We start from the raw sequence: 24,510 nt of genomic DNA on the forward strand, positions 1-24,510 counted from the left end.
CACACACACACACACACACACACACACACACACACACACACACACACACACACACACACACGAGGTCTATTAGAAAAGTATCCAACCTTATTTTTTTCAAAAACTATATGGATTTGAATCACGTGTGATTGCGTCAGACAAGCTTGAACCCTCGTGCGCTCCGTGTTGATAACCATTCGTAAGATTCAGGCGGTTTTCAATGGCTTTCAGTCGAGTGAGTATCCGAGAAATCGTTTAACAGCTGGGCATGTTCAAACTTGTCATGTGAGACTTCCAACGGAGGTGTTTTGCTGTGGCGCCGCGCCATGAGTGGCAGGGTGCCAAGGCGCGAATCCGTCCGCACGTCTTTCATTACAAAATCTCCTTTAACAGTGGAATGTCCGGATAAACTGCTGATCCCTGACCTCTTCTGAAATGTCTCTGCTCTCTCACGACATCCTGGGTCAACAGAGGCTTAAATTTGGAAGTTTTCAGCTCGAAACAGGCTGACGATGGTGGCTCAGGGCACGGCACGCCGTCCGGCGCCGTGGGCTGTCCTTAAAGCGATAGTAACACTCCTTAATCTCTCATCAGCCGTTAAAATTTTCACCAAAAACCGTCTGAATTTCTCGATTGGTGTCCACTTGGATGTGCCTTACAGTTTCTGAAAAAATTTTGATCAAGCAAAGCGCCAGTCTCTCAGGAAGTTCTCAGACAAAGGAATTCAGACGGGAGGGGTGGACCAGTGCTCACTCAAAGCCTGCCCACAGGCGAATGACGCAACCGACAGCCGTGAAAAAACTCACGCATGCGCACAAGGGTTCAAGCTTGTCTGAAGTAATCGCACGTGATTCAAATCCATATAGTTTTTTAAAAAATCAAAAGGTTGGTTTCTTTTCTAATAGACCTTGTATGTGTATATATATATATATATATATATATATATATATATATATACACACACACACACATACAGTAAAACATGCATATAATTGATTCTGGTGGTCCAGTGAATTTTGCCTGTTATAACTGAAATCTGTTATATGTATAAAAGTGGACAAAATCTGTTATATGTATAAAACTGACAAAAGCCGTTATATGTATGTAACAGATTAGTTACAGCCAGGAGGTGCTGAACGATCTACGGGGAATCCCCAGCTCCAATTAGGCTTACTTATTTCCTTGATTAAACACCTGACTCTGAATCTGGACCGGCCTCATTTAATGAGCAGGTCAAAGCTTTGTCTGAAAATAAATAAATAAATAAATAAGCGCCTGCATTATGTACACTCAACAAAAATATAAACGCAACACTTTTGGTTTTGCTCCCATTTTGTATGAGATGAACACAAAGATCTAAAACTTTTTCCACATACACAATATCACCATTTCCCTCAAATATTGTTCACAAACCAGTCTAAATCTGTGATAGTGAGCACTTCTCCTTTGCTGAGATAATCCATCCCACCTCACAGGTGTGCCATATCAAGATGCTGATTAGACACCATGATTAGTGCACAGGTGTGCCTTAGACTGCCCACAATAAAAGGCCACTCTGAAAGGTGCAGTTTCATCACACAGCACAATGCCACAGATGTCGCAAGATTTGAGGGAGCGTGCAATTGGCATGCTGACAGCAGGAATGTCAACCAGAGCTGTTGCTCGTGTATTGAATGTTCATTTCTCTACCATAAGCCGTCTCCAAAGGCCTTTCAGAGAATTTGGCAGTACATCCAACCAGCCTCACAACCGCAGACCACGTGTAACCACACCAGCCCAGGACCTCCACATCCAGCATGTTCACCTCCAAGATCGTCTGAGACCAGCCACTCGGACAGCTGCTGAAACAATCGGTTTGCATAACCAAAGAATTTCTGCACAAACTGTCAGAAACCGTCTCAGGGAAGCTCATCTGCATGCTCGTCGTTCTCATCGGGGTCTCGACCTGACTCCAGTTCGTTGTCGCAACTTCGCACAGCCATTGAAGAGGAGTGGACCAACATTCCACAGGCCACAATTGACAACCTGATCAACTCTATGCGAAGGAGATGTGTTGCACTGCATGAGGCAAATGGTGGTCACACCAGATACTGACTGGTATCCCCCCCCAATAAAACAAAACTGCACCTTTCAGAGTGCCCTTTTATTGTGGACAGTCTAAGGCACACCTGTGCACTAATCATGGTGTCTAATCAGCATCTTGATATGGCACACCTGTGAGGTGGGATGGATTATCTCAGCAAAGGAGAAGTGCTCACTATCACAGATTTAGACTGGTTTGTGAACAATATTTGAGGGAAATGGTGATATTGTGTATGTGGAAAAAGTTTTAGATCTTTGAGTTCATCTCATACAAAATGGGAGCAAAACCAGAAGTGTTGCGTTTATATTTTTGTTGAGTATATATTGAAAATATTACATTTGGAGGAGTCACTTTTTTCTAGGTCTGCTGCAAAGTGGTGCTTTATAATCCTATTTCAATTCAATTTATTTTCCTTTATATAGCGCCAAATCACAACAGAGTTGCCTCAAGGCGCTTCACACAGGTAAGGTCTAACCTTACCAACCCCCAGAGCAACAGTGGTAAGGAAAAACTCCCCCTGAGGAAGAAAACTCAAGCAGACCAGACTCAAAGGGGTGACCCTCTGCTTGGGCCATGCTGCACACATAAATTACAGAACAATTCACAAAACAAATATTAAGTCTGGACTTGAAAGTCTCCACAGAATCTGATTGTTTTATTGACACAGGGAGACCATTCCACAGAACAGGGGCACAATAAGAGAAAGCTCTGTGACCCGCAGACTTCTTATTCACCCTAGGGACACAAAGTAGTCCTGTACCCTGAGAACGTACAGCCCGGGCCAGTACGTAAGGTTTAATTAGGTCAGCTAGGTAGGGAGGTGCCAGTCCATGAATAATTTCATAGGTTAGTAGCAGAACCTTAAAATCTGCTCTCATTGGGACAGGAAGCCAGTGAAGAGATGCCAAAATGGGTGTAATGTGGTCGAACCTTCTGCTTCGTGTCAAAAGTCTGGCTGCAGCATTTCGAACCAATTGGAGAGCCCTAATGCTAGACTGCAGTAAACCAGAAAATAGAACATTGCAGTAGTCCAATCTAGAAGAGATGAATGCATGGATCAGGGTCTCAGCATCAGCCATAGACAGGATGGGATGAATCTTCGCTATATTTCACAGGTGGAAGAAAGCAGTCCTACTAATATTTCTAATATGGAGGCCAAAGGACAACGAAGGATCAAAAATTACCCCAAGGTTCCTCACTTTGTCAGTGTGATGTATGACACACGAGCCTAGGCTGAGTGTTAACTGGTCAAATTGATGCGGATGTCTCACTGGACCAAGAACCATCATTTCAGTATTTTCAGAGATTAAAAGTAGGAAGTTTCTAGACATCCAACTTCTCACTGCTGCAAGGCAATCTTCTAAGGATTTTATGTGAACGAGATTACCAGCAGTTATTGGCATATATAACTGAGTATCATCTGCATAGCAGTGAAAGGTAATCCCAAAACGCCGCAATATGTGCCCAAGGGGTGCTATATAAAGGGAGAAAAGCAGGGGGCCTAAGACAGACCCCTGAGGAACCTCAAATTTCATGTCACTAAGGTTAGAGGTAGTGTTGCTGTACAAAACACAGTGAGAACGACTGGTCAAGTATGACGTCAGCCATGCAAGGGCACTCCCAGTAATCCCAAAATGATTTTCCAGCCTATCAAGTAGAATATGATGATCCACTGTATCAAATGCAGCACTGAGATCTAACAGCAGCAGAACTGCAGTGGTGTCCGAATCCATTATAAGCAGAAGATCATTCACCACTTTAGTGAGAGCCGTCTCTGTGGAATGATATTTTCTAAAAGCAGACTGCAGTAGCTCAAAGAGATTATTCTCAGTAAGATAGTCTACGAGTTGCCGTGACACCACTTTTTCCAGAATTTTAGAGCAAAATGATAGATTTGATATTGGCCGATAGTTTTTCAATACACTAGGGTCAAGATTAGGTTTCTTAAGTAATGGTTTAATCACTGCAGATTTGAAACATTTAGGAACAGATCCAGAAGTTAAAGAAAGATTAATCATTTCCAGCACAATCAGCCCAAGAGTGGGCCATAGGTCCTTAAGCAGTTTTGTTGGTATAGGATCAAATAAACAGGTTGTGCTTTTTGTTGATGTTACGAGTTTCATCAGCATGCCTAGAGAGATACTATCAAATTCTGTAAATCTAGGTAATACCTCAGTAGTGGCACCCACCTCAATAGCAGGGTGTAGTGGCTGGGTTAAGGCATGCTGGGATATGTTCAACCTAATGTCATCTATTTTCTTCTCAAAGTAATACAGGAAATCTTGTGCTGTAAAAGGAGAGTGAGCTACAGGTGGTTGTCCATGAATAGGTGTTGCCACCGTGTCGAACAAGAACTTTGAGTTATGCTTGTTTTTGTTGATCAAATCAGAGTAGTAGGTCCGCTTTGTAGCCAGTAATGCATGCTTACAGTCTAAGAAAGCATCACGCCACGCAAGGTGGAATACTTCTAATTTTGAATGACGCCATTTCCATTCTAGACCTCTTGCTTTATGCTTGAGGTCACACAGGTAATCATTGAACCAAGGTGACTTGCGATTTGGGGGAGCGCGGTTTCAACACAGGTGGTGCAATCATGTCGAGTGTAGTTTTGAGCACTGAGTTTAAACTATCCACAAGTCTGTCTACTGACTGGATATTTGTCAAAAGTGAAGCTAAGACATCAAGCAGTCTAGCTTCTAGTTCAGTCTTAGGTGAGGAGTTGATGCATCACTGCAATTATAAATAAGGTTGTTGTTTCACTAAACACGGCAGTGAAACTGTAAACTTAAGTGAGTGATCAGAGACCACTGATGTAAGAAGCATGATGTCAATATTTGTGACAGCAATACCACGTGCGAGAACCAGATCCAGGGTATTTCCACTAATGTGCGTTGAATCCCTAATGCATTGCCGAAATCCTAATGCGTCCACAATTTCCATAAATGATTTGCAGAGGGGATCAGAAGTCTTATTTATATGAACGTTAAAGTCACCAATGATTAGAATGTTATCTGCACTAGTTGACAAGTTAGAGATGAACGCACCAAATTCATCTAAGAATTCAGAATATGGGCCAGGAGGCCTATATACAGTGACAAATTAATACGGCTGATTTTTATTCTTCTGATCTTGGCAATGCGTAATATCCTGAGCGGAGAATAAGATGCTCAAACGAATTATATTTGTGACCCCCAACAGCTAATAAGCTAAACCACCTTACTTCGCATCACGAGGGACGTGACTAAATGTATATGCTGGTGGGCAGGCTTCATTTAAGGGGAGGACAGCTGTAGGTTTAAGCCAGGTTTCACATAACCCAATCATATCTAAGTGATGATCAATAATTAAATCAGTAATCAACAATGATTTTGAGGACAGTGATCTTATGTTAATGAGACCCAGACTAAGGACCTCAGTGGGGTTGACAGTCGAACTGTTTGGGTTTAGGAGTGGTTCCAGAGTAGCATATATAAGATGCCTAGAAGTAGGCTTAGGTTTGAGACATTCCACGCACGTTGTAGGTAGCAGACACAAAATCTTTGCTATTGCTGGAACAACCACTGGGCCATCCACAATTTCAACATCATCCAATATAGTAATGGTATTAAGTCTGCAAATCATATCCCTCTATGATTTTTATGGACATGCCTATGGGAGCAGGCCACAGTCTCAACTTGTTTGAATTTCCCTGCTTTATCCTGATATCATTGGTGCTGACGTGAATAACTATGTGACTATATCTCATGTCATGTTCCTTCGTCCGTCTTCCCTTCTGCAGCGTCAGCACCCTACGATGAGATGCAATGTCGGGAGCTCTGACCCCAGGAATACATTTAATGTCAGCCGGCGTCTGTAACCTGACTTCGCGGGTGATAGATTCCCCTATCACTAAAGTCCGGTGTTTCGGCCTGGAGATAGGAGTGGAAGTCACTTGTGGACTCGGAGAATTCACATCAGGTAAATCCAAGGGGGGATCCTAAACGCTGATTTACACTTCTCCAGCACTGCAACTCCATGGCCATGCAATGACGTCAACATGCGTGTGACCAGGGTTGTAGCGACGGTGGACGGCGTCGGACGGTACCACCCAACACTGCAAATTTCCTCCCGGCTCTTGGGTTCAAATTTCCTCTCCTGCTCTGCACAGATTTTCCGAAGAATGAACTGAAAGGTTACTGAAAAATGTACCAATTCGATCGTATTTCAAGCTTATAGTGTCATACTTGTTTTATTTTTTTTAATTTCAACCACCAAATAATTAAAGAAACAAATATATTTCTCATTTTCTTCATATCTCAGCTACAAACAGCATAGAGATCAGCAGTCAGCTGCTTTCAGCACTTAAAACAGATCAGAGCAGATTGAGATGCAGGTGCGTCTGTGTCTTGATCAGCTTTGATTTAATGCTGCATTTACACATAACGACGACAAGTCACAAATGCCACGAAATATACATTCTTGGTCACTGATCACAAATGTGATAATTTGAGGCAGAGGCGTCAGGTGTCCTCAGGAACTGCTGCAACCTGTTACCACACATTACAATTAATGGCACGTGTTGTTGGCAAATTATCAGGAACCATTACGTGTAACAGCGCGTCATTACATTCTGTCACGTTGTGAATGAGGCGAATTGTCTCCACACACACACACACACACACACACACACACACACACACACACACACACACACACACACACACACACACACACACACACACACACACACACACACACACACCTATCAGCTGCTGAACAATTCAGATCACTCCAGTTTACTCCTCAAAAGCCACAGCAGAAGAACTTTGTGATGGCAAGCATAGTTGGGCTCTGTGCCATGGAGTGGCGCACAGAGGAGGAGGAGACTGAGAAAGATGCGTGGCTCCACGCAGCTCTTGTCTCACATATTATCCCAAACATGAGGCACAAACAGTAGGTGGAACACCTGCAGGAGCGCGCTGATGAGCATTGGAATGAAACTTTTAGCCAACTTGGCGACACTGTCCTTCTTCAGCATACTGCAGCAATGAAAAACTGAATGTGGTGCAGCAGGGTTTAATTGTGCACACATCAGAGAAGAACACTATCACACTCTATTAAGGATCACCACTAATCAAGACGGATCAACACGCTCAGTTGCGACCTCCACGATGAGGCGAAATGGGGGTGGTGTGTGACATTTGTGGAAGATTTTTTTTGACAGCCAAAAACATGCTCCACAAAAATCAGAAATATCACGCACTATTAAGAAACCTATTCAGATGCATTAAGAATGTCAGGAATGTGCCAAGAATGACACAAATATGACATTCATAACGCGTCCTGCCTATGTGTAAATGCAGCATTAAGGAAAAAAAAAAAACTCCATTAAAATAAACCAGAGTGTCAGTGTCCATAGATGCTGATATATTCAGAGGTTTATGGTTTATTTTACAGTTTAAAGGCTCCCATTTCCAAAAAGCTCAGAGGACTGGTGAGAGCGAGGAGGGGGAGAACACGAGCCTCATTCAGCTGTTGTTCAAACAAGACAATTAGTCGTTATATTGTTTGTTTGGTTTTTTTTTAAGTAATGCAAACCCACTCAAACATGTTGGAAAAAAAGGCATGACAGAAAAAAAAAAAACTGCCTGCTTCACTGTATTAAAGAAGAAGAAGAATAGAGCAAATGCTATATGCCCATCAAATATTAATGTGTTTTTAAACTTTATTTTATTACCTTAGACAGAAGCATTTTAAAAAGAGCTTTGGTATGACAACAAATGTCATTTATTTGTCTATTATTCTTGCCTTCAATACATCTAAAACCACTCACTTGGTTAAAATAGAGCTTGCCAATAACATTTTAGAGGTATAAAACCCTGCACCCCTGGTCGTGAGCAGCGGTCACGTAATTTACCCAAAAATGTTTTTATTTTTACTTTTGATACCCTGTGTGCTGCTATACAATGCTGCTGGAACCTCAATTTCCCTGAGGGAGTCTTCCCAAAGGGATCAATAAAGTTCCATTTAATCTAATATTCGTAGAACCGAATCTTATGCCCATTGTAGGTCAGGTCACCCTAATAAAGTGTCTCATGAATCACTAAATCTTTCATTTGGAAGCAGTGAAAGCGCAGGATAACTGGTCGGGATTTTCCTCCAGGAGCCGGTATAGGAGCTAAGCTCCAGTGTGCTCTGTTCAATTCCAATGGTGAAGTGAGCATCTCCTTTCCAAAAACATTGACGAGGAGTTTGGAGAAAAAACAAAAGGGCGCAGAGCCTCAGCAACTTCAGGTAATACCACAGTCCAAACATTCTGGCATCTGCTCCATCCATTCAGGTGTGTCATGTTGGATTTTAACCACTCCTCTTTTCGAAGTGCAGAGTATTCGGCACTAATCCAAACATTGATCAAAGTCAATGTGCATGGATTCAAAAGAGTTAATACAGTACATAAACCGTGGTCACGCACTGCAGATTGGACACTGTCCAGCTTAGACAACAGACTTTCAAAAGAAGGCTTAAAGTTCGCAGACAGCGTAGCTCTATGGTGTTCCAGCAGAAGGCTAATCCCCACCATAATTACAGGTACAGCAAGCAGTGAAGTTTCTCTGTCTCATTTGGACTTACTGACTTGAACATTTTGCAGGTGGCCAAAAAGCAGTAAATGTGAAAAATAAAAATAAAAGTGTGATTCCAAACAAAAAGTGTGAGGTTTGCATGGCAAAAAAAAACCTTTAAGAGCACAGCGAAGCGACCCGAATATGCCAATGTGACTAAATGTCATACCGCAAGTCCCATCTTTGCATAAGTCTAACAGTGATAGGCATGAATACATCTTTACCTACAGCTGGTCTAAATACCCAGGATGACCTTAGCTGCATTTTAAGTACATATGAAAAACATCTGGCATAAACATCTCCGCCACTGATCTACCCCTTGGGTACTGTGATTACTATTAACATTTGACTGACCGGGTGGTGGGCCGGATGTGTATTGTCAACAAAGGATGTTTGGATATTCATATGGCTCCATTCTTAACAACATCCCTGCCATTAAAAATAATTTCCACTGTTATATCAGCTCTTAGGTAATGAAATGATTTGAACAGGTGTCATTCCTATTCAAGATACAGGTTGTGTTTCATCCGCCTTCCAGTTCCTGTCTCTTCCAGGGGGAACTTGGTCCCGGTATTATGTCAACATTTAGTGATCAGCAAGGCAAGACTGATCTCTGAAATATTGCTTTTGGATGTGATGCAGACAGATCTTCAGAGTGATATCTGTCTGACATCACAGAAGAAACTGCAGATGCTTGACTGGCCATTAGTTCCACACTTCAAAGGAATCTTTGGGCCATCTTTTCCACCCGCTGAAAAGTGTCGTTTGCAGTGTAGAACAGATACAGTTGTTGCTTTAATGCTCAGCCCCTACATTGTGTAATTACCAAGTATGATTGCATTCAATTTTGCAGCTGTGGATGTGGTGGTCTCAAAAGGGTGTGGTTGAGCTTGTTCATTGGTTATCGTGTGGCAGCAAAAATCTGTTTTAAGACTGAATGCAGAAATTGTGACATTTACAAGATGTAATATTGAGATAGCCTAACAGAGGCAGGTTCATATGTCTATGCTTTGCCTGTACAAACAGGCATCATACTACCAAAAAGTGAACCAAAAACAAAAAAGTAATAACCAAATGAAATTAAGAAGGAATGGGAAAAGTAAACTTTATTTACTAGAAGGCTGGATGATGTGAAGAGAGTAAATCAGAAAGTACAATGAATGAAGGAACGACGGGTATGACGAGGATGAAGAGTGGAAAGGCAGTTGGTCCAGATGACATTCCATTGGAAAAATGGAAATGTTTAGGAGAGATGGTCGTGGAGTCTGTAAACAGACTGTTTAATAAAACCGTAGAAGGTGAGTGGATGACTGATAAGGGGAATGGTAAATGGGATGCATTTATATACCGCTTTTCCATCTGCATCAGAAGCTCAAAGCACTTTACAATTATGCCTCACATTCACCCATTCATGCAGATGTCAGGGTGCTGCCATGCAAGATGCTCACTACACACCAGGAGCAATTCGGGGACTAAGGACCTTGCCCAAGGACCCTTAGAAATTTTCCGGTCAAGCTAGGAGAGAAGAAGAGTGCTGGTTCTGATTTTTTAAGAACAAGAGTGATATGCAGAGCTGCAGTATTTACAGAGGCATAAAGTTGATCAACCACAGCATGAAGTTATAGGAAAGAGTAGTAGAAGCTAGGCTTAGAAAACAGGTGAATATCTGTGAGGAGCAACATGGTTGCATGCTGAGAAAGTGAACCACAGATGCAATGTTTGCTCTGAGATTGCTGATGGAGAATTATAGAGAAGGCTAGAAGGAGTTCCATTGTCTGCTTGTGGATTTAGAGAAAGCTTATGACAGGGTGCCAAGAGAAGAGGTGTGGTATTGAAAGAGGAAGTCTGGAGTGGCATAGAAGTATGCGAGAGTGGTGCAGAATATGTACAAGGACAGTGTGACAGTGACGACATGTCCAGTAGGAATGATAGATGGATTCAAGGTGGAGGTGGGATTACAACAACAATTGGCTCTGAGCACTTTCTTATTTGCAATGATGACAGGTTTATGTACAAGATCAGACAAGTCTCCATGGACTATCATGTTTGCAGATGACATTGTGACATGTAGTGAGAGTAGAGCGCAGGTTGAGACAAGCCTTGAGATGTGGAGATATGCTCTGGAGAAAAGGGAAATGAACATCAGTAGGAGCAAATCAGTTTGGAGACTAGGTCAGAGAGGTGAGCTTAAGATGGTTTGGGTGTGCAGAGGAGGGATCCAGGGTATATAAATCAAATCAATTTTATTTATATAGCGCCAAATCACAACAAACAGTTGCCCCAAGGCGCCTTATATTGTAAGGCAAGGCCATACAATAATTACGGAAAAACCCCAATGGTCAAAACGACCCCCTGTGAGCAATCACTTGGCGACAGTGGGAAGGAAAAACTCCCTTTTAACAGGAAGAAACCTCCAGCAGAACCAGGCTCAGGGAGGGACAGTCTTCTGCTGGGACTGGCTGGGGCTGAGGGAGAGAACCAGGAAAAAGACATGCTGTGGAGGGGAGCAGAGATCAATCACTAATGATTAAATGCAGAGTGGTGCATACAGAGCAAAAAGACAAAGAAACACTCAGTGCATCATGGGAACCCCCCAGCAGTCTAAGTCTATAGCAGCATAACTAAGGGATGGTTCAGGGTCACCTGATCCAGCCCTAACTATAAGCTTTAGCAAAAAGGAAAGTTTTAAGCCTAATCTTAAAAGTAGAGAGGGTGTCTGTCTCCCTGATCTGAATTGGGAGCTGGTTCCACAGGAGAGGAAACTGAAAGCTGAAGGCTCTGCTTCCCATTCTACTCTTACAAACCCTAGGAACTACAAGTAAGCCTGCAGTCTGAGAGCGAAGCGCTCTATTGGGGTGATATGGTACTACGAGGTCCCTAAGATAAGATGGGACCTGATTATTCAAAACCTTATAAGTAAGAAGAAGAATTTTAAATTCTATTCTAGAATTAACAGGAAGCCAATGAAGAGAGGCCAATAGGGGTGAGATATGCTCTCTCCTTCTAGTCCCTGCACTCTAGCTGCAGCATTTTGAATTAACTGAAGGCTTTTCAGGGAACTTTTAGGACAACCTGATAATGAATTACAATAGTCCAGCCTAGAGGAAATAAATGCATGAATTAGTTTTTCAGCATCACTCTGAGACAAGACCTTTCTAATTTTAGAGATATTGCGCAAATGCAAAAAAGCAGTCCTACATATTTGTTTAATATGCACATTGAATGACATATCCTGATCAAAAATGACTCCAAGATTTCTCACAGTATTACTAGAGGTCAGGGTAATGCCATCCAGAGTAAGGATCTGGTTAGACACCATGTTTCTAAGATGTGTGGGGCCAAGTACAATAACTTCAGTTTTATCTGAGTTTAAAAGCAGGAAATTAGAGGTCATCCATGTCTTTATGTCTGTAAGACAATCCTGCAGTTTAGCTAATTGGTGTGTGTCCTCTGGCTTCATGGATAGATAAAGCTGGGTATCATCGGCGTAACAATGAAAATTTAAGCAATGCCGTCTAAGAATACTGCCTAAGGGAAACATGTATAAGGTGAATAAAATTGGTCCTAGCACAGAACCTTGTGGAACTCCATAATTAACCTTAGTCTGTGAAGAAGATTGGATGAAGTAACTAATGAAAATAACTCAGACAGAACAATCGGAGAGAAAGAGTCTAACCAAATACCGGCATCACTGAAAGCAGCCAAAGATAACGATACGTCTTTGGGATGGTTATGAGTAATTTTTTTCTCTAATAGTTAAAATTTTATTAGCAAAGAAAGTCATGAAGTCATTACTAGTTAAAGTTAAAGGAATACTCAGCTCAATAGAGCTCTGACTCTTTGTCAGCCTGGCTACAGTGCTGAAAAGAAACCTGGGGTTGTTCTTATTTTCTTCAATTAGTGATGAGTAAGATGTCCTAGCTTTACGGAGGGCTTTTTTATAGAGCAACAGACTCTTTTTCCAGGCTAAGTGAAGATCATCTAAATTAGTGAGATGCCATTTCCTCTCCAACTTACGGGTTATCTGCTTTAAGCTGCAAGTTTGTGAGTTATACCACGGAGTCAGGCACTTCTGATTTAAAGCTCTCTTTTTCAGAGGAGCTACAGCATCCAAAGTTGTCTTCAATGAGGATGTAAAACTATTGACGAGATACTCTATCTCACTTACAGAGTTTAGGTAGCTACTCTGCACTGTTTGGTATATGGCATTAGAGAACATAAAGAAGGAATCATATCCTTAAACCTAGTTACAGCGCTTTCTGAAAGACTTCTAGTGTAATGAAACTTATTCCCCACTGCTGGGTAGTCCATCAGAGTAAATGTAAATGTTATTAAGAAATGATCAGACAGAAGGGAGTTTTCAGGGAATACTGTTAAGTCTTCAATTTCCATACCATAAGTCAGAACAAGATCTAAGATATGATTAAAGTGGTGGGTGGACTCATTTACATTTTGAACAAAGCCAATTGAGTCTAATAATAGATTAAATACAGTGTTGAGGCTGTCATTCTCAGCATCTGTGTGGATGTTAAAATCGCCCACTATAATTATCTTATCTGAGCTAAGGACTAAGTCAGACAAAAGGTCTGAAAATTCACAGAGAAACTCACAGTAACGACCAGCTGGACGATAGATAATAACAAATAAAACTGGTTTTTTGGGACTTCCAATTTGGATGGACAAGACTAAGAGTCAAGCTTTCAAATGAATTAAAGCTCTGTCTGGGTTTTGGATTAATTAATAAGCTGGAATGGAAGATTGCTGCTAATCCTCCACCTCGGCCCGTGCTACGAGCATTCTGGCAGTTAGTGTGACTCGGGGGTGTTGACTCATTTAAACCAACATATTCATCCTGCTGTAACCAGGTTTCTGTAAGGCAGAATAAATCAATATGTTGATCAATTATTATATCATTTACTAACAGGGACTTAGAAGAGAGAGACCTAATGTTTAATAGACCACATTTAACCGTTTTAGTCTGTGGTGCAGTTGAAGGTGCTATATTATTTTTTCTTTTTGAATTTTTATGCTTAAATAGATTTTTGCTGGTTATTGGTGGTCTGGGAGCAGGCACCGTCTCTACGGGGATGGGGTAATGAGGGGATGGCAGGGGGAGAGAAGCTGCAGAGAGGTGTGTAAGACTACAACTCTGCTTCCTGGTCCCAACTCTGGATAGTCACGGTTTGGAGGATTTAAGAAAATTGGCCAGATTTCTAGAAATGAGAGCTGCTCCATCCAAAGTGGGATGGATGCCGTCTCTCCTAACAAGACCAGATTTTCCCCAGACGCTTTGCCAATTATCTATGAAGCCCACCTCATTTTTTGGACACCACTCAGACAGCCAGCAATTCAAGGAGAACATGCGGCTAAACATGTCACTCCCGGTCCGATTGGGGAGGGGCCCAGAGAAAACTACAGAGTCCGACATTGTTTTTGCAAAGTTACACACTGATTCAATGTTAATTTTAGTGACCTCCGATTGGCGTAACCGGGTGTCATTACTGCCGACGTGAATTACAATCTTACCAAATTTACGCTTAGCCTTAGCCAGCAGTTTCAAATTTCCTTCAATGTCGCCTGCTCTGGCCCCCGGAAGACAATTGACTATGGTTGCTGGTGTTGCTAACTTCACATTTCTCAAAACAGAGTCGCCAATAACCAGAGTTTGATCCTCGGCGGGTGTGTCGCCGAGTGGGGAAAAACGGTTAGAAATGTGAACGGGTTGGCGGTGTACACGGGGTTTCTGTTTAGGGCTACGCTTCCTCCTCACAGTCACCCAGTCGGCCTGCTTTCCTGGCTGCTCGGAATCTGCTGGAAGGGAACTAACGGTGACTAAGCTACCTTGGTCCGCACCGACTACAGGGGCCTGGCTAGCTGTAGAATTTTCCACGGTGCGGAGCCGAGTCTCCAATTCACCCAGCCTGGCCTCCAAAGCTACGAATAAGCTACACTTATTACAAGTACCATTACTGCTAAAGGAGGCCGAGGAATAACTAAACATTTCACACCCAGAGCAGAAAAGTGCGGGAGAGACAGGAGAAGCCACCATGCTAAATCAGCTAAGCGCTAGTAGCTGCGCTAAGCTAGCGGATTCCTAAAAACACACAAAGTGAATAATGTGTAAATAATTTAGAGGTGATTCAGCAGAGGGAGTGCTTTAGTTAAGGCACGTGAAGATTACAATGTGAAACAAATCGTTATCTACTTAACTAGATCAATCTAACTGCGCAGATTAAACAGCTAACAGATACAGCAAAACACCGCTGTGCTCCGGAACAGGAAGTGATACAATACCGCAGTGAGAGCCAACCACCAGTAGAGGCCCCAACCACCAGTAGAGGCAAGCAAGAGACGAAGGATAGGGAGAAGGATGCTGAGGATGGAGCTACCAGGCAGAAGGGGAGGAAGAAGGCCAAAGAGAAGGTTTATGGATGTGCTGAGGGAGGACATGCAGGTGGCTGGTGTGACAGAGGAAGATACAGAGGATAAGGTGAGATGGAGACAATTCATCTGCTGTGGTTATCCCTAATGGGAGCAGACAAAAGTAGAACACAGAAGAAGAGGATGTACAGGATTAAAAATTAACATATAGTAGCAAGGATGGTGTGGGAAAAAAAAGTCAGAGGTAAGACTAAGATGGTCCAGGCATCAGATGGAAATAGATTTTGCAGATGAAGATCAGAATCAAATGTGGAGTGGTGCAGAGATCTATTTTCCTGACCAAGCTGTAAGATCAAATCTGCAGGTCACCAAAAGGCACATGGGAGGCTTGAACTGTTTTCTTATGTTAAGATCCTGCTCTGTTCCACTCCATCAAGAACCTGGAAATGCAACTGACAAAAGTTGCACTATGCACATTTTTGCCAGTCACAGCCATAGAAAATTATAACTCCTTCAAAGGTGTCTTGGTGGCTTCCCTCACTAGTTTTGTTCTTACACGACCACTCAGTTTTTGAGAACTGCCTCCTCCAGACAAATTTACCACACGAGTACCATACCATTTGTATGCATTTCTTAATGACTGATGTAAGTAAAGTCCAAGACAGTCACTGAATTTGAAATGTTCATGTATCCATCCCCTGACTTATCTGAAGAAAACTGGCTGTAACAACAATAACTTCTGTATTTAGTTTGTCCAATTAATTATGGCTTCTTAAAATAGGCATGCTGTGTTCAAAAAATGGTTGTAATTCCTACATGGTTAATATATTTTTGTGCTTGTAATTTCAGCCACAGGAGGCAGCACTGAGCAGGTCGAAGAGGACGGTGGACGACTCAAAGACCAGCTGCCTGCTCCATCTTCATGTTGACCACCTCTACTTCAAGCGGTTCAAATCGAGAGAGGCTGTTGTGGCTCAGGTTACTGCTTCACTTTTATTATCCTCAACCATGTAACAAGGCTGCACATTTTACTGTGATATACTGATACTTTGTTATGCAAAAAGAGAAAAGGATCACATATGAAAAGATCCTGAATTCCATTTGAACTGTCCATCTTCAACTAAAAGCCAACTCAGGTTTAACACTCTGACACATGAGGAGTAAGGGCCAAGCCCCCAGCAGACTGATATCTGATGTTTCATGCCACAGAAAACAGAGTGAATATTTCTGGTCCAAAAAAAAAAAAATCCAACACTCTAGTTCTTATAGTCTGCTGGCTGGTAGGAATCTGTGCAGAATGTCAGAGTGTAGAGCTGTGAGTGCAACAATCACAGGTCAATGAAAATTAAACAAAACAAATTACGAGGTCTATCAGAAAAGTATCCTACCTTTTTATTTTTTTAAAAAACTATATGGATTTGAATGACGTGCGATTACGAGGGCTGTCCATAAAGTATAGGTCCTTTTTATTTTTTTCAAAAACTATATGGATTTCATTCATATGTTTTTACGTCAGACATGCTTGAACCCTCGTGCGCATGCATGAGTTTTTCCACGCCTGTCGGTGACGTCATTCGCCTGTGAGCACTCCTTGTGGGAGGAGTCGTCCAGCCCCTCGTCGGAATTCCTTTGTCTGAGAAGTTGCTGAGAGACTGGCGCTTTGTTTGATCAAAATTTTTTCTAAACCTGTGAGACACATCAAAGTGGACATGGTTCGAAAAATTAAGATGGTTTTCAGTGAAAATTGTAACGGCTGATGAGAGATTTTGAGGTGACACTGTCGCTTTAAGGACTTCCCACAGTGCGAGACGTCGCTCAGCGCTCTCAAGCGGCGTCGTCAGCCTGTTTCAAGCTGAAAACCTCCACATTTCAGGCTCTATTGATCCAGGACGTCGTGAGAGAACAGAGAAGTTTCAGAAGAAGTCGGTTTCAGCATTTTATCCAGATATTCCACTGTTAAAGGAGATTTTTTTAATGAAAGACGTGCGGACGGGTCCGCGCGTCGGGACGCAGCCGGCGCGGAGCGGCGGCACAGGAAAAACACCTCCGTGTTGATAACCATTTGTAAAATCCAGGCGGCTTTTGATGGCTTTCAGTGGAGTGAGTATATGAGAAATTGTTTAACAGCTGGACATGTTCCAACTTGTCCTTAAGGCTTCCAGCAGAGGTGTTTTTCCTGTGGCGGAGCGTCGCGGCGGCTGCGAGCCGACACGCGGACCCATCCGCACGTCTTTCATTAAAAAAATCTCCTTTAACAGTGGAATATCCGGATAAAATGCTGAAACCGACTTCTTCTGAAACTTCTCTGTTCTCTCACGACGTCCTGGATCAATAGAGCCTGAAATGTGGAGGTTTTCAGCTTGAAACAGGCTGATGACGCCGCCTGAGAGTGCTGTGCGACGTCTCGCACTGTGGGAAGTCCTTAAAGCGACAGTGACACCTCAAAATCTCTCATCAGCCGTTAAAATTTTCACTGAAAACCAGCTTAATTTTTCGAACCGTGTCCACTTCGATGTGTCTCACAGGTTTAGAAAAAATTTTGATCAAACAAAGCGCCAGTCTCTCAGCAACTTCTCAGACAAAGGAATTCCGACGAGGGGCTGGACGACTCCTCCCACAAGGAGTGCTCACAGGCGAATGACGTCACCGACAGGCGTGGCAAAACTCACGCATGCGCACGAGGGTTCAAGCATGTCTGACGTAAAAACATATGAATGAAATCCATATAGTTTTTGAAAAAAATAAAAAGGACCTATACTTTATGGACAGACCTCGTACACCAATCATGCTTGAACCCTCGTGCGCATGCGTGAGTTTTTTCACGCATCGGTGATGTCATTGGGCAGGCCTTGAGTGAGATGTGGTCCCGCCCTCTCTGCTGAATTCCTTTGTTTCACACGCTGCTCGAGATGGCGCGCGTTGCTTTATCAACATTTTTTCTGGACCTGTGAGGAATATCTGAGTGGACACTATTCGAGAAATTAAGCTGGTTTTCAGTGAAATGTTTAACGGCTGATGAGAGATTATGGGGTGTTTCTGTCGGTGTAAGGACTTCCCACGGAGCAGGACGTCGCGCAGCGCTTCCAGGCGTTGTCGTCGGCCTGTTTTGACCTGAAAACATCCTAATTTAAGGCTTAATTCACCCAGGACATCGTGAGAGAACAGAGAAGATTCAGAAGCGGCCGGCATGAGGACTTTATGCGGACATTCCACTGTTTAAGGACATTTTTTAATGAAAGACATGCGTGCACATTCGCCGAGTCGTTTCCGTGACGACTCGGTGAATCTGTGTGCGCTGCGACATGAAAAACACCTCCGTGTTGAAAACCATTTGTAAAATTCAGGCGGCTTTTGATGGCTTTCAACAAGTGAGTAACTGAGAAATTGTTTAACAGCTTGAGCATGTTCCAACTTGCCCATTAAGGTTTCCAACGGAGGTGTTTTTCCTGTCGCGACCCCCTGCGGTCGGGTCCGGCCCGACATGTGACTCTGCCCGCACGTTCTTTCATTACAAAATGTCCGTTAACAATGGAATGTCTGAATAAACTCCTCATGCCGACTTCTTCTGAAAGTTCTCTGACGACTTACTGGGTCAACAGAGCCTGAAATGTGGAAGTTTTCAACTTGAAACGGCGAGACGCTGCCGCCTCAAAGCGCAGATCACCGTCAGGCGCCATGGGCCGTCCTTACGGCGACACTACCAGACTAAAATCTCTCATCAGCCGTTAAAATTTTTACCGAAAACCAGCTGAATTTATCGAATGGTGTCCACTCAGTTGTGCCTTACAGTTTTGAAATAATTTTGATCAAACAAAGCAGCAGTCTCTGAGCCATTCCTAAATAATGGAGAAAAAAAAAAAAAAAAAATCGACAAGAGGGTGGGCCATTCCTCACTCAAAGACTGCCCACAGGCGAATGACGTAACCGACAGGCATGAAAAAACTCTTGCATGCCCACGAGGGTTCAAGCATGTCTGATGTAATCACACGTGATTCAAATCCATATGGTTTTTGAAAGAAATACTAAGGTTGGATACTTTTCTAATAGACCTCGTAAACATCTGTTTCCTGGCAAGAAATCCCCCTTCCCAACGGGTTAGTGTCCTGGATGCTGCATTTCTGTTTGCCGAGTTAAACTGGTTTGCAGAATCAGTGATCTCCGTCCACCATCACCTCCATGGCTCTCACATGTTCCAGGATTCTATAAAATCCTAAAGTGAACAGCCAACCAGAGGACTGGATTTGTTTTCTTCATAATCCATGACTGAAATATCCAGCAGGGCTAAATAAGGGCTCAAGCTGTTGCTGCAGGACAGAATAAAATATGAAGACCAGCTGCCAAAGATGCACACAGCTGTCAGGGTGTTTCTGATGGAGGGGGCATGAGGCACGCTCAGACTGATGGCAAATTCTGAGCCCCATTAATAAGAAATAACAAAAATAATGATGTTTTCTCTCAGGAAGAATACCCTGATTTGCACCAGACTGAAGTAGTAACAACATATATAGTGGAAGGTTTCCATAAAATGTGTTTCCATGAAACTGAATTTTCCAGAGAAAAGAACTAGAGGGCGATTCACTACGTGACCGTGTGCATGCGCAACCAAGCATGCAACATCACCGTCATCAAGGTCTGCAGTGTTGACATGGACTCAAGTCTGTTCACCTTAACTGCTGTGCTCCAACATTTACGTGTTTCTCTGGTGTATGGGAGCCTCTATGTTGCTGTGGGAATGTCTTAATGTTGCATGTGATGGTAGTTTTAACTGGAGGAAAGCATCTTTCTACACGTGAGAATTTGAACTTTTTGACCAGGAGCTTCTGTGATGATGATATTCGTTTGTAATGCATACATGTAAACAATGCAGCACACCTACAGAAATAATGTGTATGGTTTCTAATATTTTACTTTGCTGGAATAATCAGTGTACAATGCTTTATTAGTTTTTAAACTGATGTATACAAGACAGATGCATGGATTTACAAATGTTTACACATACACGGACACTGAGGCATTACATTCTTGTAACTCAAAGCTGTTCAAAAAAACATTCTGTCCATTAATCATCAATTCATTGTAAGAAAATAGACTCTCTCATATATACACACACATTATATATTTTGTAAGTGCACTGCTGGAATCAGCATATGGTCACTGTGGTTTCAGGCCAGAGTGCTCTTGTTCAGTCTTTTTAAAAGTGGTGGTTTTTAATATTGTTGAAATTTTTATTGTATGTTTTGATTATTTTATTTTTCCTTTCATTGTTTCACATTCTATACTGTATTGACTTAGATTAATTAGTGCCATGATTTCACACACTCCCAATACAGGAGGTGGGCAGTTTACTATCTACAGATAAACACATAAAAAGTTTAATATTTATTATTACAACCTCAATTCCAGTGAAGTTGGGACATTGTGTAAAATGTAAATAAAAACAGAATACAGTGATTTGTGGTGTATTCAATTGAATATAGTTTGAAAAGGATTTTCAAATAAAAGATATTTAATGTTCAAACTGATAAACTTTGTTTTTGTGCAAATATTTGCTCATTTTGAAATGGATGCCTGCAACACATTTAAAAAAAATTTGGGACAGGGAAAGCTGATGAATGCTCAAAGAACACCTGTTTGGAAACAGGTGAGTCATGATTGAGTATAAAAGGAGCATCCCCAAAAGGCTCAGCAATTCACAAGCAAAGATGGGGTGAGGATCACCACTTTGTGAACAACTGCGTGAAAAAAATAAATAAATAAATAAATAGTCCAACAGTTTAAGAACAATGTTTCTCAATGTTCAATTGCAATGAATTTAGGTATTCCATCATCTACAGTCCATAATATAATAAGATTCAGAGAATCTGGAGAACTTTCTCCAGGTAAGCGGCAAGGCCGAAAAACCAACACTGAATGCCCATGACCTTCGAAACCCTCAGGCGGCACTGCATTAAAAACTGACATCTTTGTGTAAAGGATCTTACTGCGTGGGCTCAGGAACACTTCAGAAAGCCATTGTCAGTTAACACAGTTCATCACTACCTCTACAAGTACAAGTTAAAACTCTACCATGCAAAGCGAAAGCCATACTTCAACATCCAGAAAAGCCGCCGGCCCGAGCTCATTTGAAATGGACAGACACAAAGTGGAAAAGTGTGCTGTGGTCTGATGCGTCCACATTTCAAATTGTTTTTGGAAATCATGGATGTCGTGTCCTTCTGAAAAAAAGAGGAAAAAGACCATTCAGATTGTTACCAGCGCAAAGTTCAAAAACCAGCATCTGTGATGGTATGGGGGTGTGTTAGTGCCCATGACATGGGCAACTTACACATCTGTGATGGCACCATCAATGCTGAAAGGTACAGCCAGGTTTTGGAGCAACACAAGCTGCCATCCAAGCAACGTCTTTTTCAGGGACATCCCTGCTTATTTCAGCAAGACAATGCCAAGCCACATTCTGCACGTGTTACAACAGCGTGGCTTCATACTAAAGAGTGCGGGTACTAGACTGGCCTGCCTGCAGTCCAGACCTGTCGCCCATTTTAAATGTGTGGCCAGTGGTGGGCACAGATAACCAAAAAATTAACTTCGATAACAGATAATTGAAAAGTTATCTTTGATAAAGATAAAACGATAAACAACCCAAAAATGTATCAGAAGTTACAGATAACTGATAACTTCCAGTATTGTCTCTGGTACATTTGTAACTACTAATAAACTGAATTTGAGTTTTAACACCACGAGAAGCGACAACAGACCCAAACAATGAACCCGCACTTCTGTCTTTGAACATCTTGGCCCATGCTGGAAGCTCTTGTTTACTACACAGCTTAACTTCGCAGCTTAACTTCTCACAGGACATGCTGGACTCCGAAAAATGATGCCCACCTCTTCCACCATTCAGAAGATTCAGATGGCTTTCGGTGGCTTTTCAGTCGTGTGACTATCCGAGAAATTGTGGAAGAGGTAGGCATGTCACAACATGTCCTGTGAGGCTTCAACACGAAGGCGCTTTTGCTGCGTCATCAGCTTCGTGCCGAAGCCATCGGCATGAATTTCACTGCAACTCTTTTCATGGCAGAATCTTCTGTCACAGTGGAATGTGCTGAAAAAGTGCTGATGTACACCTCTTCCGCAATTTCTCGGATAGTCACACTACGGTCCTGCATCACCACAGCGTTCACTTTGGAAATGATCTGGTCGTTTCAGCATGTTGATGGCCACCCGGAGTGCGGCTCGCTCTCCACCGTTGTGCGGCCATCTTTAAACCGGTTGTACCGCTCCTTAATCTGTGTGATGCTCATAGCATCCTCACCGAAAGCCGTCTGAATAATCTGAATGGTTTCCACCTGGCTGTCGCCCACCTTCTGGCAAAATTTGATGCAGTCGCGCTGTATTCAGTATGACACAGCCTTATTACAAAATGAATGAAATTCATATTTTCCTCAACATTCTACAGACAATACCCCATAATGACAATGTGAAAAAAGTTTGAGATTTTTGTAAATATATATATATATATATATATATATATATATATATATATATATATATATATATATATATATATATATATATATATATATATAAACCGCTAAAGGCCTCTACTGGTGGTTGGCTCTCACTGCGGTACTGTATCACTTCCTGTTCCGGAGCACAGCGGTGTTTTTGCTGTATCTGTTAGCTGTTTAATCTGCGCAGTTAGATTGGTCTAGTTACCTAGATAACGATTTGTTTCACAGTGTAATCTTCACGTGCCTTAACTAAAGCACTCCCTCTGCTGAATCACCTCTAAATTATTTACACATTATTCACTTTGTGTGTTTTTAGGAATCCGCTAGCTTAGCGCAGTTACTAGCTCTTAGCTGATTTAGCATGACGGCTTCTCCTGTCTCTCCCGCACTTTTCTGCTCGGTGTGAAATGTTTAGTTATTCCTCGGCCTCCTTTAGCAATAATGGTACTTGTAATAAGTGTAGCTTATTCGTAGCTTTGGAGGCCAGGCTGGGCAAATTGGAGACTCGGCTGTGCACCTTGGAAAATCATACAGCTAGCCAGGCCCCTGTAGTCGGTGAGGACCAAGGTAGCTCAGCCGCCGTTAGTTCCCTTCCAGCAGATCCCGAGCAGCCGGGAAAGCAGGCCGACTGGGTGACTGTGAGGAGGAAGCGTAGCCCTAAACAGAAGCCCCGTGTACACCGCCAACCCCTTCACATTTCTAACCGTTTTTCCCCACCCGCCGAGGATCAAACTCTGGTTATTGGCGACTCTGTTTTGAGAAATGTGAAGTTAGCGACACCAGCAACCATAGTCAATTGTCTTCCGGGGGCCAGAGCAGGCGACATTGAAGGAAATTTGAAACTGCTGGCTAAGGCTAAGCGTAAATTTGGTAAGATTGTAATTCACGTCGGCAGTAATGACACCCGGTTACGCCAATCGGAGGTCACTAAAATTAACATTGAATCGGTCTGTAACTTTGCAAAAACAATGTCGGACTCTGTAGTTTTCTCTGGGCCCCTCCCCAATCGGACCGGGAGTGACATGTTTAGCCGCATGTTCTCCTTGAATTGCTGGCTGCCTGAGTGGTGTCCAAAAAATGAGGTGGGCTTCATAGATAATTGGTAAAGTTTCTGGGGAAAACCTGGTCTTGTTAGGCATAAAAATTCAAAAAGAAAAAATAATATAGCACCTTCAACTGCACCACAAACTAAAACAGTTAAATGTGGTCTATTAAACATTAGGTCTCTCTCTTCTAAGTCCCTGTTAGTAAATGATATAATAATTGATCAACATATTGATTTATTCTGCCTTACAGAAACCTGGTTACAGCAGGATGAATATGTTAGTTTAAATGAGTCAACACCCCCGAGTCACACTAACTGCCAGAATGCTCGTAGCACGGGCCGAGGCAGAGGATTAGCAGCAATCTTCCATTCCAGCTTATTAATTAATCCAAAACCCAGACAGAGCTTTAATTCATTTGAAAGCTTGACTCTTAGTCTTGTCCATCCAAATTGAAAGTCCCAAAAACCAGTTTTATTTGTTGTTATCTATCGTCCAACTGGTCGTTACTGTGAGTTTCTCTGTGAATTTTCAGACCTTTTGTCTGACTTAGTGCTTAGCTCAGATAAGATAATTATAGTGGGCGATTTTAACGTCCACACAGATGCTGAGAATGACAGCCTCAACACTGCATTTAATCTATTATTAGACTCAATTGGCTTTGCTCAAAATGTAAATGAGTCCACCCACCACTTTAATCATATCTTAGATCTTGTTCTGACTTATGGTATGGAAATTGAAGACTTAACAGTATTCCCTGAAAACTCCCTTCTGTCTGATCATTTCTTAATAACATTTACATTTACTCTGATGGACTACCCAGCAGTGGGGAATAAGTTTCATTACACTAGAAGTCTTTCAGAAAGCGCTGTAACTAGGTTTAAGGATATGATTCCTTCTTTATGTTCTCTAAT

At 42.3% G+C, this 24,510-nt stretch overlaps 1 protein-coding gene across 2 annotated transcripts in view; it reads left to right on the forward strand.

The window, feature by feature from the left end:
* si:ch1073-396h14.1 (disintegrin and metalloproteinase domain-containing protein 10) overlaps positions 1 to 24,510 on the forward strand; it is a 121,356-nt gene that overhangs the window by 25,873 nt on the left and 70,973 nt on the right. Inside the window, exon 6 of one of the 2 annotated variants that reach the window (XM_034179746.1) lies at positions 15,898 to 16,020. In XM_034179746.1, the coding sequence (XP_034035637.1) occupies positions 15,898 to 16,020 (123 nt within the window). Of the gene's footprint in view, positions 1 to 15,891; positions 16,021 to 24,510 lie in introns of both variants that reach the window. The other variant, XM_034179745.1, reaches the window with a different exon arrangement.

The sequence above is a fragment of the Thalassophryne amazonica genome, chromosome 10, assembly GCF_902500255.1.
Source record: "Thalassophryne amazonica chromosome 10, fThaAma1.1, whole genome shotgun sequence".
In the NCBI taxonomy this organism is placed as follows: Eukaryota; Metazoa; Chordata; class Actinopteri; order Batrachoidiformes; family Batrachoididae; genus Thalassophryne; species Thalassophryne amazonica.